Here is a 26,011-nt window from a genome sequence, read left to right on the forward strand (position 1 = left end):
CATCCGGGGCGGAGCTGCAGGCCCATCGACGACGAGTTACCGGCGTCAGCCCACACGGGAAGACGCTGCCAGCGACGTGGAAGAGTGACACCTGCCCCTCGTGTCTAACCACCCCCTGGGCTCTGGGAGACAACGCGTCCTCGCGCAGGATTAAGCAACTCATCAGCAGACCCGCGTCTTCTCCGAGGAGAAACGGGGAGAGCGTTCTTAACACGACCTGCGTGCAGCACTGGTCAGCAAGACGGCGGGGTTAATAATTCACTCGGGAGTGATGCCCTTCACAGTTAGGACCTCAGAGACCATGTGCGAACTCACAGCTGAGGAAGACTGGCCGTCCGCGGCCTGAGAACTGGGGGCTTTCGGGGCTCACCATCCCGGGTCTTGGCCTCCCCAAAAACGTGAGAGAGCTCCTGCTGGTGTGTGCCTGCTGCCGCCAGGCCCTCCCCAGGCAGCCCCCTGCAGGCCGGGGAGCTGCGACCTCAGGCCCATCCCGCACCTCTGCCTCCCCAGGGCAGGCACAGCTCGGGCCGTAGGCCGCATTCACACCGGCTCCAGCCTGCTCCGAGCAAGCAGGACGTCTGCATCACGGCTCAGTTCAAAGGCCCTGTCCTCACTTAAAGAAAAGGAATAGACAGAAAATATTAATCATGTTTTCCTTTTAATAAGGCTTTTTACTCAAAAGTGTAGCTTTGAAAATCTCTAGCTTGTTGTGAAAACCAGAAAAGCCAGGGAGCCGCCTCACTTCGAACACCGCCACGGCGAGCTGGGGGCGGCCGCCGTCCGCAGCCGCTCCAGGACGACGTGGGAAATCAAACACAACACCTTAAAATCAGAGTCAACACTGAAAATTAGAATGATGCATGTCCTACTGTGATTCAAGGAGGAAGGACGAGTTCTTAACACAGTAAAACAAAACACAAAAGGTAGATGAATCTTTAGAAATCACTAGATGTGTGTGTGTGTGTGTGTGTGTCTTTATATAATTAGGATTATCATCAACATTTAAAACTATTAAAAATAAGGTTGCCACCTTCACTTTTCTTTCAGTACCAGGGTGTTATTTTTTTAGGGGGGGGGAAGGTTTTGCCCCAACCCTCAAGTTGCCAAACCCCAAGGCCGTTCTGTGCTGTGCAACCACCCCGCCGCCCCGCCCCCGCCGAGCCCCCGGAGCGCGGCCACCCAGTCCTGCCGGCAGGAGGCAGAGCGGCTCTCTCGGTTGTCAGGATGACAGGCCCACAAAAGCACAGCTGACAGCAGAACATTCTTCCCCAGGAAGAAAACACATTTGCCCACAATGGGTCTACAGAATCTTCCAAAGCACCTGTGGTGGCTTGATAACCTGTTTTGCCCAGAAGCAAGATGGCAATCTTAAAGAGGGAAGCTAGATTTCTTTTAAATAACTTAAAAAAAAAATCATTTTTATATAAAGCAGCAAAAACCTCTTTTCCTCTCTGCAGAAAGAAGAAAGTGAACAAGAAAACACAGCAAGTATAAGGACGGTTCGTGAACTTCTGCTCAACCGCACTCCCCGCCGATGGCGCGCCCTCCGGGCTACAGCGCGCTCCCGCCCGCCATGCTGTCCGAAGAACATTCTTTGGTGCCTTCCGTCGCTCTTTTACTTTCCTCCTGACTTAAACTTTCCTTTTCTGACCTGGTCCCGTTGGGGATAGAGTTTTCGCCATTCACGAGCCCGTTCTCCACGGCCTTCGCCCTGCTGACGGCCTCCGTGAGGGTGAGGGCCTCCTGCACGCCGGCCTCCTCCTCCAGGTTCCGCAAGGCCAGGGGCAGCCTGGCGCCCGCCGCGCCGCTCTCCTCACACCGGGGCAGTGCGGCCCCCGCCTGCATCTGCTTGCGGTAGTGCTCCCGGTTTGCAGCTGCGCTCTTCACCGCTTTTTCCAAAATCTCCTTTTCTCCTAAGCGCAGCTTGATGGCCATTGTTGCACGAACAGAAAGGTCGTGGTCTTTCAGGAAGGATTTGTCTTCCTGGGAAATGAAAATGAGCAAAATTAATTATAAGAAGCCTAAATCAGCAAAAGCACAGCGACAGAAGGCAGATCAGTTGTTGCCAGGGACGGGGACACGAGGGAAATGCAAGGGGTGACAGAAGGTTCTAGAACTTGACCATGACGGTGGCTGCAGGACTACGTGCTTATATCAAATTGTACACTTTAGGGGCGCCTGGGTGGCTCAGTGGGTTAAAGCCTCTGCCTTCGGCTCAGGTCATGATCCCAGGGTCCTGGGATCGAGCCCCGCATCGGGCTCTCTGCTCGGCGGGAAGCCTGCTTCTCCCTCTCTCTCTCTGCCTGCCTCTCTACCTACTTGTGATTTCTGTCTGTCAAATAAATAAATAAAATCTTTAAAAAAAAAAAATTGTACACTTTAGAAGCATACGTTGCGTTGTATTTAAATTACACCCCAAGAAAGTGATCATAAAACCAAAACAGTGAGCCTAAATCAAAAGGGGTCCCACCACATCTGACAAGGAACTTGGCTTATTTAAAAATGGTTCCAAACGGGGCGCCTGGGTGGCTCAGCGGGTTAAGCCTCTGCCTTCGCCTCGGGTCATGATCTCAGGGTCCTGGGATCAAGCCCCACGTCGGGCTCTCTGCTCAGCAGGGAGCCTGCTTCCTCCTCTCTCTCTGCCTGCCTCTCTGCCTACTTGTGATCTCTCTCTGTCAAATCAATAAATAAAATCATTAAAAATAATAATAATAAAAAATAAAAATAAAAATGGTTCCATTGTCTGTCTCATGCAATGCCAGCCCCAGGGCTCGGTGATGGGCTGAATGAATGAATGAAGGAAGGAGGAATGTGTACAGTTAGTGGTGCAATGGTAAACCTGGAAAGCACAAAAGAAAACTCAAAATTCCAGAGAAGTGTTGAATCATTTTTAAGATTCTCCTCCTAGCCAACAACACCTCAATAGAATTCTTTTGGTCAAGTATAAATCTGTTAAGTAGGAAAATATTAATTAAGTTGAATGAAAAATGTCAGATATACAACGATTTTGCTCACAAAAGCCAGTTACATTTAGGACGGAATCTCTTCTTAAAAATCCCCGAAAACATGCCAAAGCTCAAATCCTCATTGAAGCCATCGAATTACCTCAATAGTTGTTTTGTATGTTTTTAAAAGAAGCGAGGCTCGATCTTCAAGAAATGTCCAAAGTCTGACCTCATTGTCCCAGCTAACAGGATATTCAGAATTACCCAAAGTGAAGATTCTGTCAAGAGCATTATCTCCCAGCAAATGTTCCTTCAATTCTTCTGCAGAAATACAAACAGCCATCTGTGAGGGAGGAAACAGCACGGCTTCTCATTTTCACAAGCAGCCCACCTTGGAAAAGATCTTCCCCAGCGACGTCACCCTCCTGCGGCGAAAAGCTCCCCCGGATCGACAGGCCCGGCCATCGCAGGCTCTCCAGAGAAAGTCAGGCCCAGCTTGCCTGAGTCGGGGTCCCGACCACGCCTTGGCGCGGCCCTCCATCCCTTGTCGCCTTTATGAGGGACACTGAGAGCTTTTAGACAGTTTCATAAGATACATTTTAAGGACAGTCTACAGGGACACATCCCCTATTCTGACCACAGCGGGCTCGCACACCACGCGCTCAGTCACACCAGCGGGGTCAGACACACGTCCCAGTGCACAATGTACACAGTACGAACAGGTGACAGCACCGCGATCCAGTGACCCTTCTAAATTTAAATCAGACTGGTGCTCACGGCAGCAGGGGACACGACAAAGCTCTTTATCTCCTCTTACAACACATAAACCACAAACTCAAAGAAATAAGAAAATGGACTAGAAAAACCTTAATGAAAAATGCACCTCTATCCCTCACTTGTCAGGAATTTAAACAGAAATTACAAATAAACACCAGTGAACATCTCAATTACCTTGAAACATATTTAAGAAGAGGAAAGGACTGAGCAAGCGCTCGGAGCACTTCCGCTCCCGGCACATTATCTTCGAGACCCAAACATGCCGATCCTGTTCATGCTCAGGAAATCCGCCCTGACTCCTTATGTAATTATGAGACACTATCCCTTTCCGAGCACGATGCCCCACAGCTGTCACTATTTACAATTCAAACTGAAGAATGTGGTGCCAGCAAACCAAACTTTTATTAGTATTAGAGGAATTCAAAGAAGAATACATCAATTGTCTTGACATGACGAATTGTCTTTCTATGACTAAAGAGACACGAAAGACAATGAGCAGACCTACAAGGGTTCCAGCCGTTTGTTTCTTAAGGAAAAAAATAAGTTAATCTAATGTTCAAAAAGGAGATTTATTAAGTGGCATTTGTTAGCAGAAGATCATGATAAAATTCAGGGGTTTTATATTTTGGATCCTAGTTTATATAAAGCCCTGAAAATTTTAAACATGCTTCCTCAGTGGTAGAGAGTTCTTTTCAGAAGGCCCCTCACCAAGGTCACAGGTTTTGTTTTCTTCCTAAGCCCACCCAGGTGCTGCCCTCAGCACTGGAAAACTAAGGGGCAGGAGCAGAGCCTTCTCTCTCTGCTACTTTTAACAGTGAAACTGGGCTCATTCACTCTACTGGGGACATGAAACCCCACAGGGGGACGTGAGGTCGCGTCACCATGTGACCGGAGGCTTCGTGCTTGCTTGCAGCTAACAAAGCCCTGACAGATCCTCTCTGTCCCCACGGGGGCTCTGCGCCTTCGCCCAGCACCACAGGAGCGCTCGTGTGGTCACCCCAGAGAGTGTGCGGTGCCCTCGCTCCTCAGCCTGGCTCCGTGTCAAACGCTGGTTCGTCTAGACCCCCGGAGTACCAGGATCTCTTCCACGGATCCTGTTCTTTGTAAACCAGCAGGAGCCACATGGGATGCCTGGGACATAGGCTCTGGGTGAGCAGCGCCAGGTCCCAGAGTGGGGCCTCCACCTGCTAGCTGAGAGCCAGGTCACTCCTGCTCTGCGAACCAGACTTCCTGCATCAGTCACGCCCCACAAGCCTGACAGGAACGAACGTGAAGTCTGCAGCACGCTGAGCACCATCACAAACGACAGGGACGAGTATCACGGTCATCTCTCTTAGCTCTAAACTCCTCCAGGATGTGAACTGTGACCTTCAATTTTCTACCTTGCCTCGAATGCAAGAAGAGCCCACAGGACACCCCTGACTCGGGTTCGCTAAACCGAATCGAGGGACCCCAAAGTACACACCCACCGGAAGCTCTAACTTGAGGGGCAGTAAGTCTCCGGCAATGGGGCCGCTCAGAAGGGACAAGTGCCATCTCGCCGCTCCGTGGGCTCTGTAGTCGGCGTCTGCGCTGCCTGTGTCTGGGGATGGTCTCCACCACCACCACCCTGATGTCAAACCCTGGACTGGCCAGCATTTCTCCTGCATCCAGACATGAGGACAGGGGGCCAAGGACCACAGAGCCCAGCAGACTCCCCGCCACAGGCCACAGTTTGCCTCTGCAGACCAATCCGTTTGCAGACCAATCCTTTCCCGGCCGCTAGGGCAGCTTCCTTCGGAGGAGTGACTGTCTGTTCGGTCAGACGGTAACTCACTTGCTCACTTCTTCCTACCCAATCTGGTTTGCATAGGATTTAAGTTAGTTTATAAGAGCAAACGCGCACACACACACACACACACACACACACAATCACAAGTGAAACCTCAGGGAAGGGGATAATAAAGATCAGAGCAGAAATAAATGATATAGAAACAAAACAAAAACAGAAGACAATAGAACAGATCAATGAAACCAGGAGCTGGTTGTTTGGAAAAAATTAATAAAACCTCTAAACCTCTAGCCAGACTTACCGAACAGAAAAAGGACCCAAGCAAGTAAAATCACGAACGAGAGAGATGTAACCACCGCCACAGAAATACAAACACTCTTAAAAAAAAAAAAAAAAGAAAAAAAAAAAAGAAATACAAACACTCTTAAGAGATTATGAAAAATTACAGGCCAACAAATTGGACAATTTGGAAGAAATGGATAAGTTCCTAGACACATATAACTGAAAGACACTACCAAAACTGAAACAGGAAGAAATAGAAAACTGAAGAGACCAATTACCAGCAAAGAAATTGAATCAGTCATCAAAAGTCTCCCAAAAAACAGAAGTCCAGAGCCAGATGGCCTCACAGGCGAGTTCTACCAAATATATAAAGAAGAGTTAATACTTACTCTCAGACTATCAAAAAAATATAAAAAGAAGGAAAGCTTCCAAATTCATTCTATGAGGCTGGCATTACCCTAATAAAGACACCACAGAAAAAGAGAACGACAGACCAGTATCCCTGATGAACATGGAGGCAAAAATTCTCAATAAAATACCAGCAGATCGAATCCAACAGTACATTAAAAGAATCATTCACCATGATCAACTGGGATTTATTCCTGGGCTGCAAGGGTGGTTCAATATTCACAAATCAATCAACGTGATACGCCACATTAATAAAAGAAAGGGTACGAACCATCTGATCCTCTCACCAGATGCAGAAGAAGCATGTGACAAAGCACAGCATCCTTTCACCGTAACAATCCCTCAACAAGGGTTTAGAGGGAGCAAACCTCAGCTTCACAAAGGCCGTACATGGAAGACCCACACCTAACATCACCCTCAATGGGGAGACACTGAGGGGTTCTCCTGTGTGGTCAGAAACAAGACAGAGATGTCCACTCTCCCCACTGTTATTTAACATAGTCCTGAAGTTCTAGCCACAGCAATCACACAACAAAAAGAAATAAAAAGCATCCAAACCAGCAAAGAAGATGTAAAACTTTTACTATTAGCAGAAGACATGATACTATATATAGAAAACCCAAAACATTGCTAGAACTGGTAAGCGATTTCAGTGAAGTTGCAGGATACAAAATCAACATACAAAAATCTGCTGCGTTTCCATACACCAATAATGAAGCAACAGAAAGAGAAATTAAGCAATCAATCCCATTTACAACCGCGCCGAAGACAGTAAGATACTTAGGAAGAAACCTAGCCAAAGACGCAAATGATCAGTACTCAGAAAACAGTGAACACGTACGAAAGAAACTGAGGAAGATGCCAAGAAATGCAAGGACAACCCATGTCCGTGGACTGGGAAGACAAATACTGTTAAAGTGTGCATACTACCCACAGCAATCCATACGTTTAGTGCCGTCCCTATCAAAAGGCCAGCAGCATCTTTCACAAGAGCTAGCACACACAACCCTGCAATGTGTTTGGAACTACAAAAGACCCGGATAGCCAAAGCAATCATGGAAAAGACAAAGCTGGAGGCATCACAACTGTGGACTTCAAGTTATACTACAAAACCGCAGTAATCAAAACAGCACGGCACTGGCATAAAAACAGACACAAAGATCAATGGAACAGAACAGAAAACCCAGAAATGAACCCACAACTACATGGTCAATTAATCTTTGACCAAGCAAGAAAGAATATTCAACGTTAAAAGACAGTTTCTTCAACAAATGTTGCTGGGAAAACTGGACAGCATGAATGAAAGTGGACCACCTTCTTACAGCACACACAAAAGTAAACTCAAAATGGATCACAGACCCAAATGTGAGGCAGGAAACCATTAAAATCCTAGAGAAGAACACAGGCAGCAACGTCTTTGACGTCAACCATACCAACTTCTGAGGCAAGGGACACAAAAGCAGAAATGAACTATAGGACACAAAAGCAGAAATGAACTATAGGGACTTCATCAAAATAAAAATCTTCTGGAGAGCAAGGGAAACAGTCAACAAAAGTAAAAGGCAACCTAACGAATGGAGAAAGATATTTCCAAAGGACATATCTGGTAAAGGGTTAGTATCCAAAATATATAAAGAACTCAACACCCAAAAAATAAATATTCCAGTTTAAAAATGGGTAGAAAAAATAAATAAATAAAAAATTAAAAAAAAAAATGGGTAGAAGACATGAATAGACATTTTTCCAAAGAAGACATGCATGCAAATGGCCAACAAACACATGGAAAGATGTTCAACATCACTCACCATCAGGGAAATGCAAATCAAAACCACAATGAGATACCACCTCACACCTGTCAGAACGGCTAAAACCAACAACACAAGAAACAACGTGTGTCGGTGAGGATGTGGAGAAAGGGGAACCCTTGTGCACTGTTGGTGGGAACACAAGTTGGTGCAGCCACTGTGGAAAACAGTATAGAAGTCCCTCAAAAAGTTGAAACTAGAACTACCCTATGACCCAGCAACTGCACTACTAGGTATCTACCCAAACAATACAGAAATACTAATTCAAAGGGATATGGGCGCCCCAATGTATACAGCAGCATTATCTACAACAGCCAAACTATGGAGAGAGCCCAAATGTCCACAGCCTGATGAATGGATAAAGAAACTGTGGTATATATACACCGTGGAATATTACTCAGCCATCAAAAAGAATGAAATCTTGCCATTTGCAACAACGTGGACAGAGCTAAAAAGTATAATGCTAAGTGAGATAAGTCAGTCAGAGAAAGACAAATACAATATGATCTCACTCGCAGGTGGAACTTAAGAAACAAGACAAATGGGCAAGAGGGAAACAAGAGAAACAGATAAACCAAGAAACAGACTCTTAACTCTACAGAACACAGTGCTGGTTACCAGAAAGGAAGTGGGGGGTGCGGGGGAGACGGGAAATCGGTGATGGGGATCAAGGAGTGCACCTGTGATCGGCACACGCATACAGGGGAACCACCATGTTGTACGTTGTACACTGTGTGTTAACTAATTGGAATTTAAATAAGAACTTAGAAAAAGTAGAAGTGAAACCTCAGGACCATGGGATTTGTGGGAGGGGGGAGTAAATTTTCAGACAGAAAAGGAAAACACAACCACGAGAGGTCAAATCTCAGTATAAGAAACCCCAAATGGCTCGTCTTAAGCAAACATAAAAGTAGAGGCTCAATACATAGATTTAACACTTTCTGTACCCGAAATCAGAGGCTGCAGACAAGAACATTTTGTGATGGAAACAGACTCTGTTTGCGGCGTTAATGACTCTGACAGGATGCCTGACTGTAAAAAGCTCGCTGGCAGTTTCGGATGTGGAAAGCAGAGCCGGTTGCCTAGTGAAGTCCTGTGGCCCCCGTACACCACACTGACCCCACGACATCCGGGGCACTCACAGATGTCAGCGCACCGTGAGAGAGAGACTCCCGTCCACAGACACAGTTTTTCATGCAGTCAGGCGATCCCGGATGTTTTAAGTTTTCTTCCAACGCAATAGAGAATCCGTTGTTTATGACAAATGAATTTTGCCAACGCATCAAGGATTGAATAAAACGTTTCCAGAGTCCAACAGATCCACTCCGGCAACGGTGCCATCCTCCCCTCTCTCCAAAAAGCGCTCTAGTTTAACACGTGTATCTTTAATCTGAATCTACGATTTACACTTCATGAATTTTTTTAAAAGTCAACATCTCCCCGCCCCCGACCGACGTCATTTACCTTCGGTCATGCAGAATACGCGGAGAAAAGCCAGCAGCTGGGCGGAGACCGGCGGCTCGGTGCGGTGCAGCGCAAACACACTGGACCTGGCAAGGGCAGGAGCCGCGTTAGTCCCCCACCTGCGCACCTGGGCCCTGCTCCCGCAAGCGAGAGCCCGTCATTCCACACTCGCACCGCCTGATCTCCCTCGCACATGGAACTGAAGACACAAGACACATGAACAAAAGGGAAACGAGAGAGACAGACAAACCAAGAAACAGGCCGGTCACCCTCAAGGGGCGCTGACCGTGCGACCCAGCCTGGCCCCGCGCCGGAACCACACGCAGTACCGCCCTGGCTGCCCGGGAAGCACACAGGGCAGGCTCCCGCGGGGGACGGCGGGGCCATCTCCGCCAGCCCTCGCCTCTGGCGCACACGACACACTCACAGACTTAAGTGCCCGTGGTTCTTAAAGATGTTAGCAATAAGTTATGTTGAGTTCACATTTTAATCATTAATCAAATATTGACAAGTTCAATAAAAAAAGGTCTGGATAATCCATTTTCATTAAGAATGGTTCCTCGATTCCCTGGAGAACTAATAAATCATAATTCTTGTCTTATCATTTTGCACCTCAAATGCAAGAAAATCCTCAAGAATTTAGCCAGAAATTCTTGAAATCCCTGGGGATCATGACTTCATTACAGAAACTAATGGTGGCAAAGAATTAAATGAAACGAATTGATCCAGGTCATTAACCTTTTCAAGGTGAAAGACACTAATGATCCACAGTATTTATTTAACTGAACAAGGAGCTCAGGCCGCGTCCCCTGGAACAGGCCGTGAGTGCTCCCAGCGACACCATGAGCTTTCTCTCAAAACGCTGCTAAGTCTCCCGGCGCCTCTGGCTAAACGTGCTGTGTAGCAGGGACGAAGACACGGAGACAAACCACTCTGGAGAAGTTGTGTTAACACACCAACCAAACACTATGCAACCGGAAACACTTCAAGGAACACAATAGGGAAGAGGTGAGCATTTTCATACGTACGTGGGGATGCCGGCGCGGGCCAGGACCTCGGCCTTCATGGCATACAGCCGGTCACTCTTACTCACTCCCAGCTTTATTTTCACTCTGTCGTGTGAATTATTGTCAAAGAAAAAACCACTGTGGATCACAAACTCTGCATTTGACCGAGTGCCATAAAAAATGTAAATCTGAGATGCGGTAAAGAAAAAATAAAGGGATATAAGAGAAATTTAACATCATTCTCGACACAGAGTAGGGCGACGGATCAGTTCCCTACTTCAACTGGCCTTCCCACTAGGGACACACGACAGCCCTGCAGCGACTGCGCCTCTCCTGCGGTCCCGCAACCCTCCGCGGCCCGGCCTGAGTCGGGTGACAGGGGGCGTCTACTCCCGTCCCCGCGGGCACCAGGCTGCCTCCCAGAGGAGCCCGGGCCGCGGCGCTCCCTGCCCCCGCCCCCGTCCCCGGGACAGCGAGACTAGTTCCTGACGGCTGCACCTGACAGTTCGCGACGGCTCCCCCCTCCTTCTAATACAGGGGTCTCTTCTGGAACGAGGTCTCAGACAACGTCCATCGGACGCTGTGGCACCTAGCAGGAGGGCCTCTAACTCCTCTGCAGGAAGAGCCTGTCAGCACCTTGTCAGAAGATAATCGTTCGTTCTGACTCGGTCGACGTCAGTTCCGCTTTTTGGGATTAACTGCTTGGTCAGGAGCCCAACAGGCAGAAAGCAAGCATTCAAAGATGCGCGTTTTCAAACGTACGGAAAGGCTTGGCCCTGCCCCCACCCAGGTTAGGGGAGAAAAATCCACAGATTAAAGTGGAGTACCCGACCCACGGCTCCGTCCCCTTGTTTTTGCCGTCGACATAAACAGACTCTTTATAAATAAACAAGGTTCTAATCAACAGAGAGAACACCGCAGCTTATGTAATTGAAAACTGTTCTACTGTCATAACACAAAGTTTATTTTCAGTTGACAGGATCACAAATGTTAGGTCAACTGTGCAAATACATGTGTTCCCATTTTTTTTCTTTGTGGACCCAAAGCACAGTACATTTCTTATAACTTTAGGTCACAAGATGTATTCCCTAAGCAGTCCTAAATACATATACCCCCCATTTTTTTCGGTCTGACTTAACACCCTCTCAAGCCAATCAACGCATTATTAACCCTGTGCCCACTGGCCAGCCCACCTTCTGCCACCTACCTGCTCTCCCGCCCGGAAGTCCCGCAGGGCGACACACTCACAGCGGTCATCTTCCAGGTTGTAGCCGGTGGTGATCTAGGCAGGGGAGAGGGGGACAGCTGTGAGCACCGTGGTCTGCGGTCCCCTCACTCCTGAGGGTCTTTGTCGGCAGTTAGAAGATAAAAGATAACCAAACGTACCGCACCCCGCAATGCCTTACTAAACTGCTAGAAAACTGCTTGGTTATTTTCATTAATCCTGTTTATACCAGAGATTCTTATACAAGATTCCACACCTTGAGTAAGGGCTCACTCTTAGGAGAATGCGGTGTGTAGACTATCACTCACTGGCCTCCAGCGAGCACAGTCACTTGTCACAAAGCAAGCCCCGCAGACGGAAGCGAGGTCTCCTGGAGAACGCTAGCTGACTCGCAAATGTTTCTCCCACATGTGGCCACCAAGAAACGACAGTGTGTCTTCCGCTGGATAAAGGATCAGGGAAAAAGAAAAGCCTACTTCTAGATTACGTACATATTTTACCCTGAAATTAGAGAAATTGAAACTTTCAGATAAGCACTCCCAGCTGTGTGCTATGTTCTTAGCATCTCTAAGCCCGCTGCCCCAAACCTGCTCCCTACACCAGAAGCTGCATCTCTCCCCCACCTCTCCTGTCCTGAGCAGCCAGGCGAGTCCGTATCTTGACACATAAGGCACAAAGGTATTCCTGGTGCCACTACTGGTCAGCACCTGAACTCCCAAATTATCCTTTGGGTTCTTTCCTTCCTTGTCATTCCCCTGCATGGCCGAGGTCCTTACCATCTGCAAAAGCATTCCAACTACCTTCAAGCTCCTCACTGTCCCTCCTGCATCTCTAGCAACACGACAGTGTTGACTTCCTACTTAAAACCTTTCAGGGGCCTCCACTCTACCCACAGGAAAAAATCCAAATTCTTGAGCATGGCCAAGGAGGAGGTGGCCCACGTCTCCCTTCGGCCTCATGACCTACTATCACCCACTACGCCGGCCTCTGCTCCAGCTCCCTCATGCCCGGAACTACCTTTCGCACCTGTTTTGCCTGAGTCTTGGCTTCTTTAGGGGTACCTGCCCTCACCCTACCCAACCACCCTGCACTCCCAGAGCCCCTGTGCTGTCACCCCTCTCACCCAACACCTGCCCCACCAGCCAAACCTGGAGCTCCCTTGCCACGTCTGTCCCCAGGGCTGAGGACTCCGTACCCGACACCTGAAACTCTTTGATAATATTTACTTGATGCGTGAACCACCAGGGTCAGGAACAGGATCCCCGATTTACGTTAAAAGCTCCTTCTTAGACATCTGCCCTTCAGAGCAGCCCCCCAATCTCTTAGATTGTCTGAAACCACTGTTCATGAATTACTCTGACCTCCTCATTCTGTCCTGAAGAATCAACATTCCAGACCATTACAAGTGCTACTTGCTAATAAAGGTATCAACAGCTTGGATCCAAAAAATTACTTCTGAGTCCAGGGCATGGCATTTTTAGGAGGGAGGGCCATGTGACGATCATCCTTAAAGCCAGTATCCCCAGAACTAACAGTCCCAGAACTGCATCCGTAGAAATCCCTCACGCTTCTGCTCTGCAAACCAACAGAAACACAAAAGCCACGACAAATGAACGCAGCCAGGTATCCAGCACGTCTTCACTCACAGCACAGTTACGACACTTGATAACATCAGCTCTGTGAAGATCCTGCCCACTGTCAAAATCACTCAAAACATGATTCTGATAATAAGGATGGAATAGGATCTGCCCATGAACTCCCAGCCCTGAAAGTCTGCAGCTGCAGCGTGTTTTTACACGGGACCTGGCAGGAGCAGCAGACAGCAGGAGCACAGTCAGGGAAGCAGGAGGGACAGGGAAGGGCCAACATGAAACAAACAAACAAACAAAAAAAAAAAAAATAGGAAGAAACATAGGAGACAGACAACAGGTCGGGAAGGTAGGCTCACAGAAGGGGAGGCATGGCGATGTTATACAGGGCACCCAGGGCAGCCTGCCTGGAGGAATTCTGTGAGTGGTCTTGTGGATATCAGAGGAGTAAGTGTTTCAGGCAGCAGAAACAACCCGTGCAAAGGCCCTGAGGTGGGCATGTGCTGGCATGTGAGGAAGCACAGGGTCTCAGACCTGTGTGTGTTGGGAGTATAACGGGGACAGGCTGAGCAGGGAGCCCTGTCTGCTACTTATAAAAACCTGGGCTTTTGGGGCGCCTGGGTGGCTCAGTGGGTTAAGCCGCTGCCTTCGGCTCAGGTCATGATCCCAGGTCCTGGGTTCGAGCCCCGCATCAGGCTTTCTGCTCAGCAGGGAGCCTGCTTCCTCCTCTCTCTCTGCCTGCCTCTCTGCTTACTTGTGATTTCTCTCTGTCAAATAAATAAATAAAATCTTAAAAAAAAAAAAAAAAAAAACCTGGGCTTTCACTTTGAGACTGGAAGTCTTATATAAACCTAAATGTTTTGGATGTTTTAATACTCAACTAGAAAGACCCTGAAAGGGGCGCCTGGGTGGCTCAGTGGGTTAAAGCCTCTGCCTTCGGCTCGGGTCATGATCCCAGGGTCCTGGGATCAAGCCCCGCATCAGGCTCTCTGCTCGGCAAGGAGCCTGCTTCCTCCTCTCTCTCTGCTTGCCTCTCTGCCTATTTGTGATCTCTGTCAAATAAATAAATAAAATCTTAAAAAAAAAAAAAAAAGAAAGACCTTGAAAAAGAGACTCTCTCAATTCTGCTTGAATTTCCCAAGGCCCTTCTATCCCGACCGGGAGAGTTACACACTCAATACAAGGGCTGGTTCCTCCAACACACTTTAACTACTGGAATGGACACAGTGGCCTATAAACCACTTGGCGTGTCCCTCTCTGCACAAACGGAACCAGCTCAAGAAAGGAAACGTGCAGCTTAATTCTAAACCAGCCACGCAGAACTAAAAGATACATCACATCTTACAATTTAATATGATGTCCATTAACTCATCTGAGTCTAATCTGTTTCTCCGAGTGGCTGGGAAATGGGTTCACATGTGCCGCCACCTCTGGCCCAGGTGCCAACCCTGCCCTTTTTGTTCTTCCCTGATTCCCTGCCACTCCTGGTTTGGAATTACTGCCACATGCTCGGCTCTCCCATCTCCACTCCCAGAACCAGGTTTTTGTCAGAAGCACAGCGTTGCCGGGTTACAAATTTCTACCTACTCCCTGGGTGACAGAACAGACAGACAACGAATGTCAGGATAGACACACACACGACAGTCGACTGTCTGAAAAGCCAAGCCTTCATTTCAAGGACTTTATTTTTAAAAAGAGATGAACTGTTAACAAATGTGATATACTACTTCATAGTGTTAAAGTAGATTCTCAAATTCTATCAGACGCGATCTCCCTTGAAGTCTCAGAATGACCAGGGAAAATGGTTCAAGCGAGGTGTACGGAGTTCAGCATTCAGGGAAAACCACCGCTGTAAGAAAAGGCACTACCATCGTGCAGACACCTGCTGAAGGCCAGCAAGGCCTCGCCAGCTCTGCAGCGGGACGCAGACTTCACGAACAGCGCTAGAGAAAGACAGCATTCGTGCTTGTGTCCAGTGCATTATTTTTATTTCAAGATGAACTAACTTTTTGTTTTTTACTCTTAGAGGGAAAGAGTGAATAGTTTAATCCCATTTACACGAAAGCAACACCAGCACCAGCGTGGGTGTGAGGGTGTGAGGGTGTGAGGGCGCAAATGCACACAAAGGAGAGAAAGGCTTGCACAAAACCGCGGACCGTGTACCTGGACGGTGCTGAGCAGAGGGACCCGGGCCACGAGGAGGCCGGGTGCTGGCGGGTGCTGGCGGGGAAGGGAGCCTCCGCATTCTATTCCCACAAGGGCATCTGTTAAACTCCTTTTGTTTGTTTACAATAGAGTACGGAGCTTCTTAAATTTTAGAAATAAAAAAATAAACTCTACTGATCAATCAAGTTTGGGACCCAGTGAAGCAAAATACTACAGTCAACCATTAAAAGCTTTTTGAAAAATTTTTAAAGTTTGATCTTGTAACCAGTATAAGGTAGCCCTGAAGGGGGGAAAAAAAAAAAAAAAAAAAAAAAAGAATGGAAGTAAATAAAACATGCTGCTCCTTCCCACAGCTAACTACATGAAGCACAGCTAAACTAGGGCAGAAATACAAGTATGGGGCGGGGGCGGGGGGTCTCTTCATTCTCTACACGAGTACGCTTGCTGCTACACCTTTCCAAATCAGCACCAGCATATTCTAGCATCAAGTGTCTGGCACAGGTTAACATGTGTTCTGGCCGTTTTGTGGGTTTAGATGCGAAATACTCACAGCATTTTTTAAGCCTGTTCATAGGACTGCTAATAATAATGAAGGGAGCTGATGTTGAGAACAAAATGAACGAAAAGGTAACCAAGCTGGTATTCCCGCATAATGCTTAAAAATGCAAAATATTCTGAAGATCACATTTCTGCGCACGGATATCAGGAGATCGTGCTCAGACAACCACCTCAGCACAGAGAGCGTGTCAACCTCTGCCAGTGCCAGGAATCCAAAGACCGCGGAGGAACAGGGAGCCGGCTTCCGCGGCTTCCTTCCCTCCCGCGTCGTAATTAACAATCATCCCCAAATTTCCTTATTTTCTTAGTGTCTCCTACCCGGTGCTTCCCACGCCTGAGATGCCAACGCTGCAGGCGAGGCCAGGAGCCAAACGCCCCGGCGCGCCTCCTCCTGCCCCAGCACCAGGGAAACCAGCAGCAGCCCCTGAACAAAAGCAGGTTACTAAGCGGGCGAGGATGTGGCAGCGCGTCAGGCGGAGGGAGAGGGAACAGGAAGCAGTCAGAGAATGCACACAGCCGGGAATGTAGTCAGCAAAGAAAGAAAACAAGGAACAGAAAAGGAAAAACAAGAAAGAAGAAAGTTGGTTTTTTTTTTCCTTCAATCAATCAGTATTTTAAGGAGAGTAAGAAAAAAAAAAAACTTTGGTTTAGTCTGTGGTTCAATAACATAAGAAAATGAATGTTTAGGCTGGAATTATGGCTTAGCAAATAAATGCAGCTCACTGCGGTTTTTGAAAGTGGAGTAAGATTCAAGTTCCTGGTTTTTAGGATTAAGCAAATGCAGAGAGAAAAACACCAGCTTCTCTTTGTGGGAGGCTGGAGGGGTGTCTCGGCTTGGTTCTGCTCTTCCCTACGGAGAGCGGCAGTACAGGGGCCTGATCTGTCGGTGGAATGGCCACTCTAAAGCTTATTCACCCCAGCCCCCCGGATTAAACACAATGCAGAGGGGTCATTACCAGGCCGTTGGTGTGATTGCACATGTCCCATAACGGAATCAGCGCCAGGGTCACCCGGGAACCGTCCTCCGTGGGAATTTGGTTTTGTCGAGTCATAACAGAAGAGACCGCCCACCTGTAACGACCAGAAGACAGGTGAACTCCGGTAAGCACATGCCAGAGCCCAGCGCAGTGAGACCTCAGCCGGAAACTACGGTTTGTCTGACAGCTCACCAATGTTCAAAACCTTCTCCTAAGCGCCCCAGGGGATGGTTGCCTGCCTTCACCATCATTTAAAATTAAATCTAGGGCTGAGGGGATGGGGACCTGGAAGGGAAAAGGAGACAGAGAAAACTCAGGGGTGAGGATGAAGGGGGGATGTTCCAGGGAGACAGAGGGTCTGGAAGGAGGGCCAGGGACAGAGATCTCCAGGCCTCCAGTCTTCACCACGGCCGGGAACCCCACCCCTGAGCCCACACCACCTTCTCCTACCCAAATGCCAACTCTGCACCTGTACAAAGCCTCAGTGAAAGGCAAACAACATAACTCCTTTTTGACCAAAACCCCCTAAGAAGTCAATCAGATGTGGCATGTTATTTTTTATTACGCTGCACAGTTAAGTCTTTTTGCTTAAAAAATTATATGATTTCACTCATATGTGGAATTAAAGAAACAAAACAGAGGATCATAGGGGAAGGGAGGGAAAAATAAAATAAGATAAAATCAGAGAGGGAGACAGACCATAAGAGACACTTAACTCTAGGAAACAAACACGGCTGCTGGAGGGGAGGTGAGTTGGGGGGGACGGGGTAACTGCATGACGGGCATTAAGGAGGGCACGTGGTGGAGGAGGCACTGGATGTTATACGAAACTGAAGAATCACTGAATTCTACCCCTGAAACTAATAATATACTATATGTTAATTAACTGAATTTAAATATTTATAAAATTCACTTTACACTGAAATAGTCTATTTATAAAGGGGGAAAAGTCCTCATGACCACCCCACACAAAAGCTCATCTCCACTATCACTTGCCCACCTCAGCTAACCCCACCACTACGGCGGGGGGGCAATCTGTGTGGTTATGAAAATGCCTGTGCTTACCCAGCTGCCGTCAGAACTTCGGCAGGACTACCTGTCCGGGGGCTTTAACTGGTCACAGCACGTCACCTCTTACTGAAGTACTCCCCACTTCCGAGATCCCCAGATCACTCAGAAACCACCCCCCAACACACACAACACACAACACACACCAAAGATGCAAACAACCACACCCCGCATCCATCCCTTGCCACCCCCAACACACACACACACACACACGCGTAGACACACGCACGCACGCACACACACGTGTAGACACACACGCGCGCGTGCGCATGCCCCACACCAACCTGTAGTCCTCATAAGTGAAAGCATCTTTCAAGGGCAGTTTGTTGGCATGAGGATGGGTCTGGGAATTAGAAGTTTCAGAAAGCAGACGTGAAAAGAGAAAAGGGGAAAACAGAAATCAGTCAGCAGAATTTCATTATTTAGCTGCCTAACAGATCCTAACAAGAGCCAAATGAAGCAGGAGGCGTCCCGCCGCACTACTGGGGGATCACCACGCTCTCCGGCTCTCATACATCACTGTCAACTTAATTTGTTGTGCCCAGCAGCCGCCATAAATCTGCTTCCTCATATTTCGATACCAGAACCCACAGACACCACAGAAAGAGGATTTAAGGTGGACTGACTTTACGAACGGTGGGCAACCCACATTCTGAGAATCTGATCCAAATGGAAACCGGGAGCCTCCAAAGTTGGGGCTGTCCTGGCCTTTCTCGAATCTTCTCCCCATAACAAGCCGCACATCCCTCAGGAATACATTGCAAATCTCGTCTTATATCGATAAAAGGAACAATTAAAGGCACTCTAATAAATTGAAGGTTCTCTCATTTATCTCCAACTTAAATCATTTGGATGGAAATCAACTTATGTGCAAATGAATCATAGACATACATGTGGTTCAAGTACAGAGAATCAAGAAAACTAGTTTCGTGAAATCATAAATTTTACAAACAAGACAAAGAGAAAACAGAGATTGGCCCATTTAAATCGAGACTACATTTCTTTCCCTCTGGACAAAACAACATTTGGTAAAAATGTCCCAAACCTCACACTTACGAGAATGTTTTATCCATTCCTTTTCTCTCATCACAACAACCCTCCCACCTTGGACCTTTAGAGCAGGCAAAAACTTCGTTTCAGTTAAGAAATTAGAAGTTGTTCGGCCGCCTGAGTGGCTCAGTGGGTTAAGCCTCTACCTTCGGCTTGGGTCATGATCTCAGGGTCCTGGGATCGAGCCCCGCATCGGGCTCTCTGCTTGGCAGGGAGCCTGCTTCCCCCTCTCTCTCTGCTGCTCCCCCTGGTCCTGATCTCTCTCTATCAAATAAATAAATAAAATCTTTAAAAGAAAAAAGTTGTAACAGCATAATTTTAATCTCTGGTTCCAGTTCCAGCCTGACAGACGGCAGCAAGTGACCAAGTGAGCACACGGCCATCTCTGCGCCACGACAAGACCCCGCTGTCCGGTCTCTGCGCCGCAGTTCATGCTCGGAGCTCAGTGCGCACGCAGTCTGGACTCCTGACACATTAGCATCACAAGTGCACGGCCATTTATCATCGCTCCCTGTAATGTACTCGCTGGCACCGCGCGCAGGACAGTAGGGATGAGGTAAAAGTGGCTCAAACCGTAAATCAATTAGAAAACAAAAGCTTGTGCTCAGTGCACAATTTTAGGCAAATTATATATTACTAAGGCTGCCAATTGGGTGTTAGCTCCCAGGTGCCTGCTCTCCCGTCTAATTCTTCACCCAGTTTTAACCCTTCAGAAGAAAAGTCAAAATATAACATTATATGTGTGTAATTTGGAAATGCTGCAGGAACATAGATGAAATTTAAAAAGGTATATTTCAAGTCAATATATAAAACGACATATTGCCCAGAGTATATTTCTAGCTGCTGGTGGTAGATCGGGATTTTCTACCTCTGTTTTTAAAAAAAAGAGAAAAAAACAAAAAACAAAAAACAAAACCTGATGCTTTGGTCAACCCCAGCGAAGATGCAAGAATCCCAGAGCCTGAAGCTTCTTCCCCTTTTCTCTGTAATGAATGAAAATGCAAAGGCCATGTCCTAAGAGCCCTAAAGATGCTGTCCATTTACCTTTATAAAATTTAACCGTAACAGTATTCAGGTTTTTCCTTATAAAAGTACAAATTCAGCAGGTACGAACTGTCCCTCCACAAGCCCAGAACCACTGTGCGGGTAAGAAGCCCCACAGCCAGGGCCTCGGCTGCCGAAAGCCCCTCACTTACAACACGGTGACACCTCACAGCTGTGCCACCGCGGACGGGGGCAGGATGGCACGCACACACCACTGCTCTTCAAACTCTAGGAGGTGGGAGGCATTATTGTTTCTGCTATTTTAAAACGCTTTAATTCATTTAAACTGTGGATTGGACTATGGTATTTGAGAGTTGGTAAATTCCAACACTAAATCCCATAGGTATTAAGAATTTGACCCACCCTCCCCAAAAAAGTCTGACTTACTGAATGAGAGGAAGGATGACAATTTTCAAAACTGGATGCTGAGTGTCAAAACGACTTGAGCAAGGGTCTCCCACCACTCAGGACTCTGAAACCTCTTTCGATCTGCAACTTTACTCAAATAAGGCGACCTCCTCAAAAAGGCCAAAAAGACGGAAAACTAACTCTCCAAAATGTTTCCCTTCCTCCTGTTTAAATACCTTTCTTACCAAAAACAGAAGTTCATACTCATTGTCCTGATGAAGTCATAGAGACAACTCAGGGGGGAAATAAACAAATGCTTTCTTCAGATTAATTTTGACAATTATTTTGGCTGTAGGGTTACACGGTATTTGCAGAATCTGTTAGAAATAGTTGTTCTTACATGCTTAAAAATTAAGGTGTGCCTCTTGTACGTAATTCTGATATAATTCTGATATAAAAAGCTATTCTGCCACAGAACACAGGCACTTAACAGTTATGCTGAAGCCCAATTTAATTTGACACTATGGAGAAAGGCAAACGCCTTCCATTTCAACAGGGCTCTCACCACTGTGGCACGATCGCCACCTACTGGCCTCAGATTAGAATAGGCGGAGCCACAGAGTTCCTCAATTCCTGAATTCCTTCCCGGGGTAAGGCCTACATAACAACAACTTACCGTATACCCAAACTAGGGTTTATCTACAAGAGCTACTGTTACAGCTTTACTCAAGCAAAATTTGTTTTGTAAAAAAAAAAAAAAAAAAAAAAAAAAACAACAACAACAACAAAAAACCTACCCTACCTCTTAAAAGTATTGTACAATAGTTTTACAAGAATCTTGAAGTACTGAAATACCGAAAATGATTTGTGTGTGAAAAACATTTAACTCTGAAAAGAACTATTTTCACATATCCTGAAAAAATGAACAAGAATAAGAAAAACACCTCTTTCAAACACTCTTGAAGCTCTGGACAGAATGTTTTTCTTTTTTTTAAAACACCAAGTCTTTTTCCTGTTGAAGACCAAGTTAAGGTTTAAAACCACATCTTGCAAAAATGTTAATACTAACCCAAAGTTATTTGAAAGTTCCTAAAATGTCCTTAGATAACAAGTCTTTAAGGTCATCCTTTACAGGCAAGATAAAAAACGCTCCTCGCTTTATAAAGCAAAATCTGATCAAGATTTTGTTTTTCATGACATATCTTCTCCAAGAGAACACATTCCTAACTTGTACTTCAGAAATAAAAAAGTTTATTGAAACAGAAAGCTTACACTTTGTGCCCAGTTAGCTTCAGCTGTGACTCGTTTCCGAGACGCGGATCTACGTGGGACGGCAGGAGCGCCACCACGCAGTGTCAGGGGCAGGTCTGGGATCTGCCAAAGCGTTCGCTCCCTCCCCACCTCCCACCCCCATAAAGACAGGGTTAGAAACTAGCCACAGAGTTTTCTGCAGATTTTCAAGTGACTGATATTTTTGCTTTTTGAGCACTGTAAATATCTGAAGTTGGAGAAACCAAGAGCTGGCGAAGCTCATAACCAGTCTTGAAGCCCGAAAGAGCTTTTACTCTTGAAAGAAGACTCCAGTTTCCTTACGCCAACAGGCAACCCAGTGAAGTCCTCTTCCGCTCCCTTTTCTGCCAAAAGGAGGTATTCCAGATGAGACACAGTAATATTGTATCTAGTACAAAATAATCACTGTGTTTGGGAAAGATTAATATCTAAAATCGCTTGTTTGGCTTCAATAAAAAGAAGTAATATTGCTAAATATGTAAGTATGACATTTTGAAGAATTTACCATATTGCATGGGTCTGGTAGCTATGCTTAAGGAAATTAAAAACCACTACAGTCAGCATATTTGATCCTTATTAAAGTTCTGTCTTGAACTATCACTCACATAAAACAAAAATAAACCGAGAGGAAATTTAAATAAAACCTATGGATTACAAGAGTTTGAAGATGAAAAAATGAACAATATTCTGGCTTTAAAAAATTGATTTAGCATGCAGCTTCTCTTTATAGTCCCTTGATAAAAATGAAATCTCCCTAACAAACACTTAATAAAACCTGTCAATATCTCTGGAAAGAAAAATGACACAAATGCATTAAGTATTAAATACCCTTGGAAAAAGTCACATATTCCATGAATTTTTGATGCACTATCTTGACATTAATGTAAAACCTTGATATTTATAATTGACAGAGATTTAATAAAGTAGAAAAGAAGATGGCTGCTGCACGGCATGCCGATTGCTGGGCTGATCCGAAATGAGAGACACAGACGCGTGCTTACACTAAATCAACAGTTAATATGTGTTACACAGATCAGCTGCAGCCTTATTTTAAGCTCATACAACAAACCTTTGTGGAGAACCAAAATAAGCAGACTTCGTTATTATGTGAATTCCTGATTCAGAAACATCTAGTATGGGAAACAGCTTTGCAACAGCTCTGCACACGAACAAAATGCGTTTGACTTAAAGTTTGTTTTCTTTTTAACATCTAACAGAAAGCATTTTTAAAATAAACCAAACCAAAGTTAAATGCTCCCACATACAGAGAGAGCGGCATTTCCTAAAATAATTCTCCGAAGGAACGTACTCAACCTGAGGAAAGATTCAAAACCCTCTAGGGAAAAAAAAAAAAAAAAAAAAAAAGGATTAAAACACGCAAATGGCCTCTGAGACACAAATACCAAACACTTTTCAAAATCAGATCTTTACTTTTCTAAAGAACACTCACCTCCCCTATGCAGACTTTTATGAGGAAATCAAGTTGAACACATTCAATAATCACCTCACAGAGATATTTAAATATACTAAAAGGAGAGTGGCTCAGTTCCTAAAAATGACTCCTAAATACTGTATTTTAAACAATTTATAGCCTACTAGAATATGTAATTGTTAATTTCAAAAAAAAATATATGTGGCAGTTCAGTGACTCAGTAATGGCTCCATAGTATCGGGGAGGGCAAAACACGTAATTCAGAAGTTGTACCTGGTTTAGGCTGATTAAAAAAAAAAAGTAATAGCATGCCATTAAAATTTTCCAACTAAAATATGATGAAGATTATATTCGGCTTCACTTCTTAAGTGTATATTAAAAGGGACAGCACAGTTAACTAGCTATGGGCAGTCACACCTAATTCTGGTGATGGGATCATTTCTCTTATTTCTACAAGGATAAAATCCATCCCCGCACCTCAGATCTGGACTGTGGGTGGACACAATGACACGTCTGGGGGCCGTGACTCCTCCTCACAGAAGCAGGAGCTCTTTGGTGCTTTCCATGCCCCGAGAGACTCCTCCACAGAGCAGCCCCGTGGCATCCTCCCTGAACCCAGCGTGGCTCAGCCTCGCAGAAATGTTAGGTCCGTGCAGACTAGGAGAAAAGAGGGGCTAAAGGCAGCTCTACCCCCAGGCCTGACGCGGGGGCGGACCCCTGCTCTCCAACTCGATTCCACAACGTCACAGAGGGAAGGAGGCCAGAGGGTGATCAGAAGACAAGAAGGGTCTCCCCCGCAGGACGATGAATGAAGGAGACAGGGCAGGAGGGAAACAAAAAAGAAGAAAAGGGGAGCGTGGACAGGGCAGGGGAGGACAGCAGGAGAGAAAGGGGGAAACGCAGAGTGGGGTGGACGGTGGTGCAGAAGCGAGATTTCCACGGAACGCGGAGGCGTCTGGCCCAGGAAGGCCGCACGGGCAGCACTTTCAAGCTCAACCCGCCCTGCGTTTTCTCAGCAGACACAACGCAGCTGAACGGAACGACAAACTGCAGAAGAGCCGCAGGATGTAAAACCTGGCTCGGATGACCACACGTCAGAATCAGAGCAGGGCTCGTGTACTTGGCTCTTGAGGGGAAAAAAATCGATTTTTAAGACTTTTATTTTTAAAAGGCAGATTACATTCAATTCTTCAGGGAATTTTCCACCATAAAGTTCTTTCAATTCACTCAATCTGATCAAATAAATACGTCAATACACATAAAATTAAAATTATTTGCTTTTCACTTATATACACATATTTAATTTTTCTACAAAAATGTGTATTACCTTGAAATAAAAATGTTTAAATTAAGAAAATAAGATTAGTGGAAAAAATGTCAACAGTCAATAAACTTAAAAAATTACCCTAAGATGGAAGAATTGGTTTTTTTATTAGAAGACACTGAAATCTATAACCTGTATTCAGTTTAAATTAAATTGAAATTTGCTGAAACACTGCAAAAGATATGCCTCCTCAAAAACTTTACTAGTCACCAACTGTAAACCCTGAAGATAGAAAACCGGGAACCAAATACAGTCATGATCAATCAGCGTTTTCTGACTGCCAAACATTTATCCACTCACAAAATGTTTACTGACTCAGGGGAGAAAAAAAATGAAGACAGGTTAGGACTAGAAATTCATTCATTCAACAGATATTTTATTTACTGACCATGTGAAACGGAAGACGCTCTGGCAGGTGCCGTGTGACAGGCAGACAAAAAGGCATGGCAGTGCCTCGGGGGTTCTGCCCAGCGGCAGTCAGGTGAGTCCCTTAACACAAGCCAGGAGACCCCTCTCCGGGGCCACCCTGGCCAACCACCCTGGGCTCCCTGCTCTGCCTTCTGTGGGCTGACACCCCAGGCACCCTCATGCCTGCCCCCCATGAGTGTGCGTGCGCAAGCGCACGTGTGCACACGTATGTGCATGCGTGAGAGCATCTCAGGCAGGTTTCTAGTGAGGCAGGGGCCACGCCTGTTCCGACCACCAGAGACTCTCCAGGGGCTCGCATGGTGCTTCATTCAAAGAACTCTGCCTCCTTCAAGTGCGAAGAGACGTTCTACCCTTTGCTGGGCGGCAGAGGAGGCACAGACCTTGAGGAATTAGATTTCCTCTCTATGGCTCCCTAACTGCCCAGACTGGAGGCAAGACACAGGAGATGACAACTTCCCAAACCACCATGACTCCACAGGGGGGGTGAGCGGCAGGGCCAAGGGACCAGGTGAGCTGGCTGCAGGGAGGCTCCCCCCAGGGAAACCGGGACCTCACCCTCCTGGTCTGAGAGGCGTTCACACAGGCTGCAGAAACACAGCTTTCCTTCTCCGTTCCTCCCACCTCCCATCCCATATGATGAGGATAGTCTCCCAACATCTAGGGGTCAGAGAATATTCTCTTTCCTCCTCTCACTTTTCCTCCAAATCTACCTTTAAACACATTTATCTGAGAGAGCTCTGCTCTAAGCATCCAAGAGGGAGCAAAGGGGACCACGCGCGGCAGTCCTCTGTGCCGGACGGTCACAAATATCCTTCCTCCACACTCCACCTCACCCAGCAGCACGTACCTGTGCGAAGGTCTGCCCGTCCCCCTTCCTGTGTCATCTCTCACCGCCGCCCAGCACCCCGCGCCTCCATTTCCCTGCTTGGAAAGGGGGCTGGACAAGTAACTTCTATCTTCCTTTAAGTTCTAAAATCCTTTGTTTTTTTGTCTTTTGACACTCCCCAACTATCTCAATCTACTGATTAAGCTGAGGACTCTACTCCCTAATC

General features: G+C 46.5%; 1 protein-coding gene across 7 annotated transcripts in view; it reads right to left on the minus strand.

Annotated features, from left to right (window-relative positions):
• Positions 1-639: 639 nt before the first annotated feature.
• SETD3 (SET domain containing 3, actin histidine methyltransferase) overlaps positions 640-26,011 on the minus strand; it is an 80,850-nt gene continuing 55,478 nt past the window's right edge. For all 7 annotated transcript variants that reach the window (XM_047736731.1, XM_047736730.1, XM_047736735.1 and 4 more), the window contains 7 exons: positions 18,327-18,385; positions 16,954-17,068; positions 11,667-11,741; positions 10,481-10,647; positions 9,453-9,538; positions 3,106-3,266; positions 640-1,983 (listed from right to left, as the gene is read on the minus strand). In XM_047736731.1, coding sequence (XP_047592687.1) covers positions 1,552-1,983; positions 3,106-3,266; positions 9,453-9,538; positions 10,481-10,647; positions 11,667-11,741; positions 16,954-17,068; positions 18,327-18,385 — 1,095 coding nt within the window. In that variant the 3' untranslated portion in view covers positions 640-1,551. The remainder of the gene's footprint in view (positions 1,984-3,105; positions 3,267-9,452; positions 9,539-10,480; positions 10,648-11,666; positions 11,742-16,953; positions 17,069-18,326; positions 18,386-26,011) is intronic.

The sequence above is a fragment of the Lutra lutra genome, chromosome 7 (assembly GCF_902655055.1).
Source record: "Lutra lutra chromosome 7, mLutLut1.2, whole genome shotgun sequence".
NCBI lineage: Eukaryota > Metazoa > Chordata > Mammalia > Carnivora > Mustelidae > Lutra > Lutra lutra.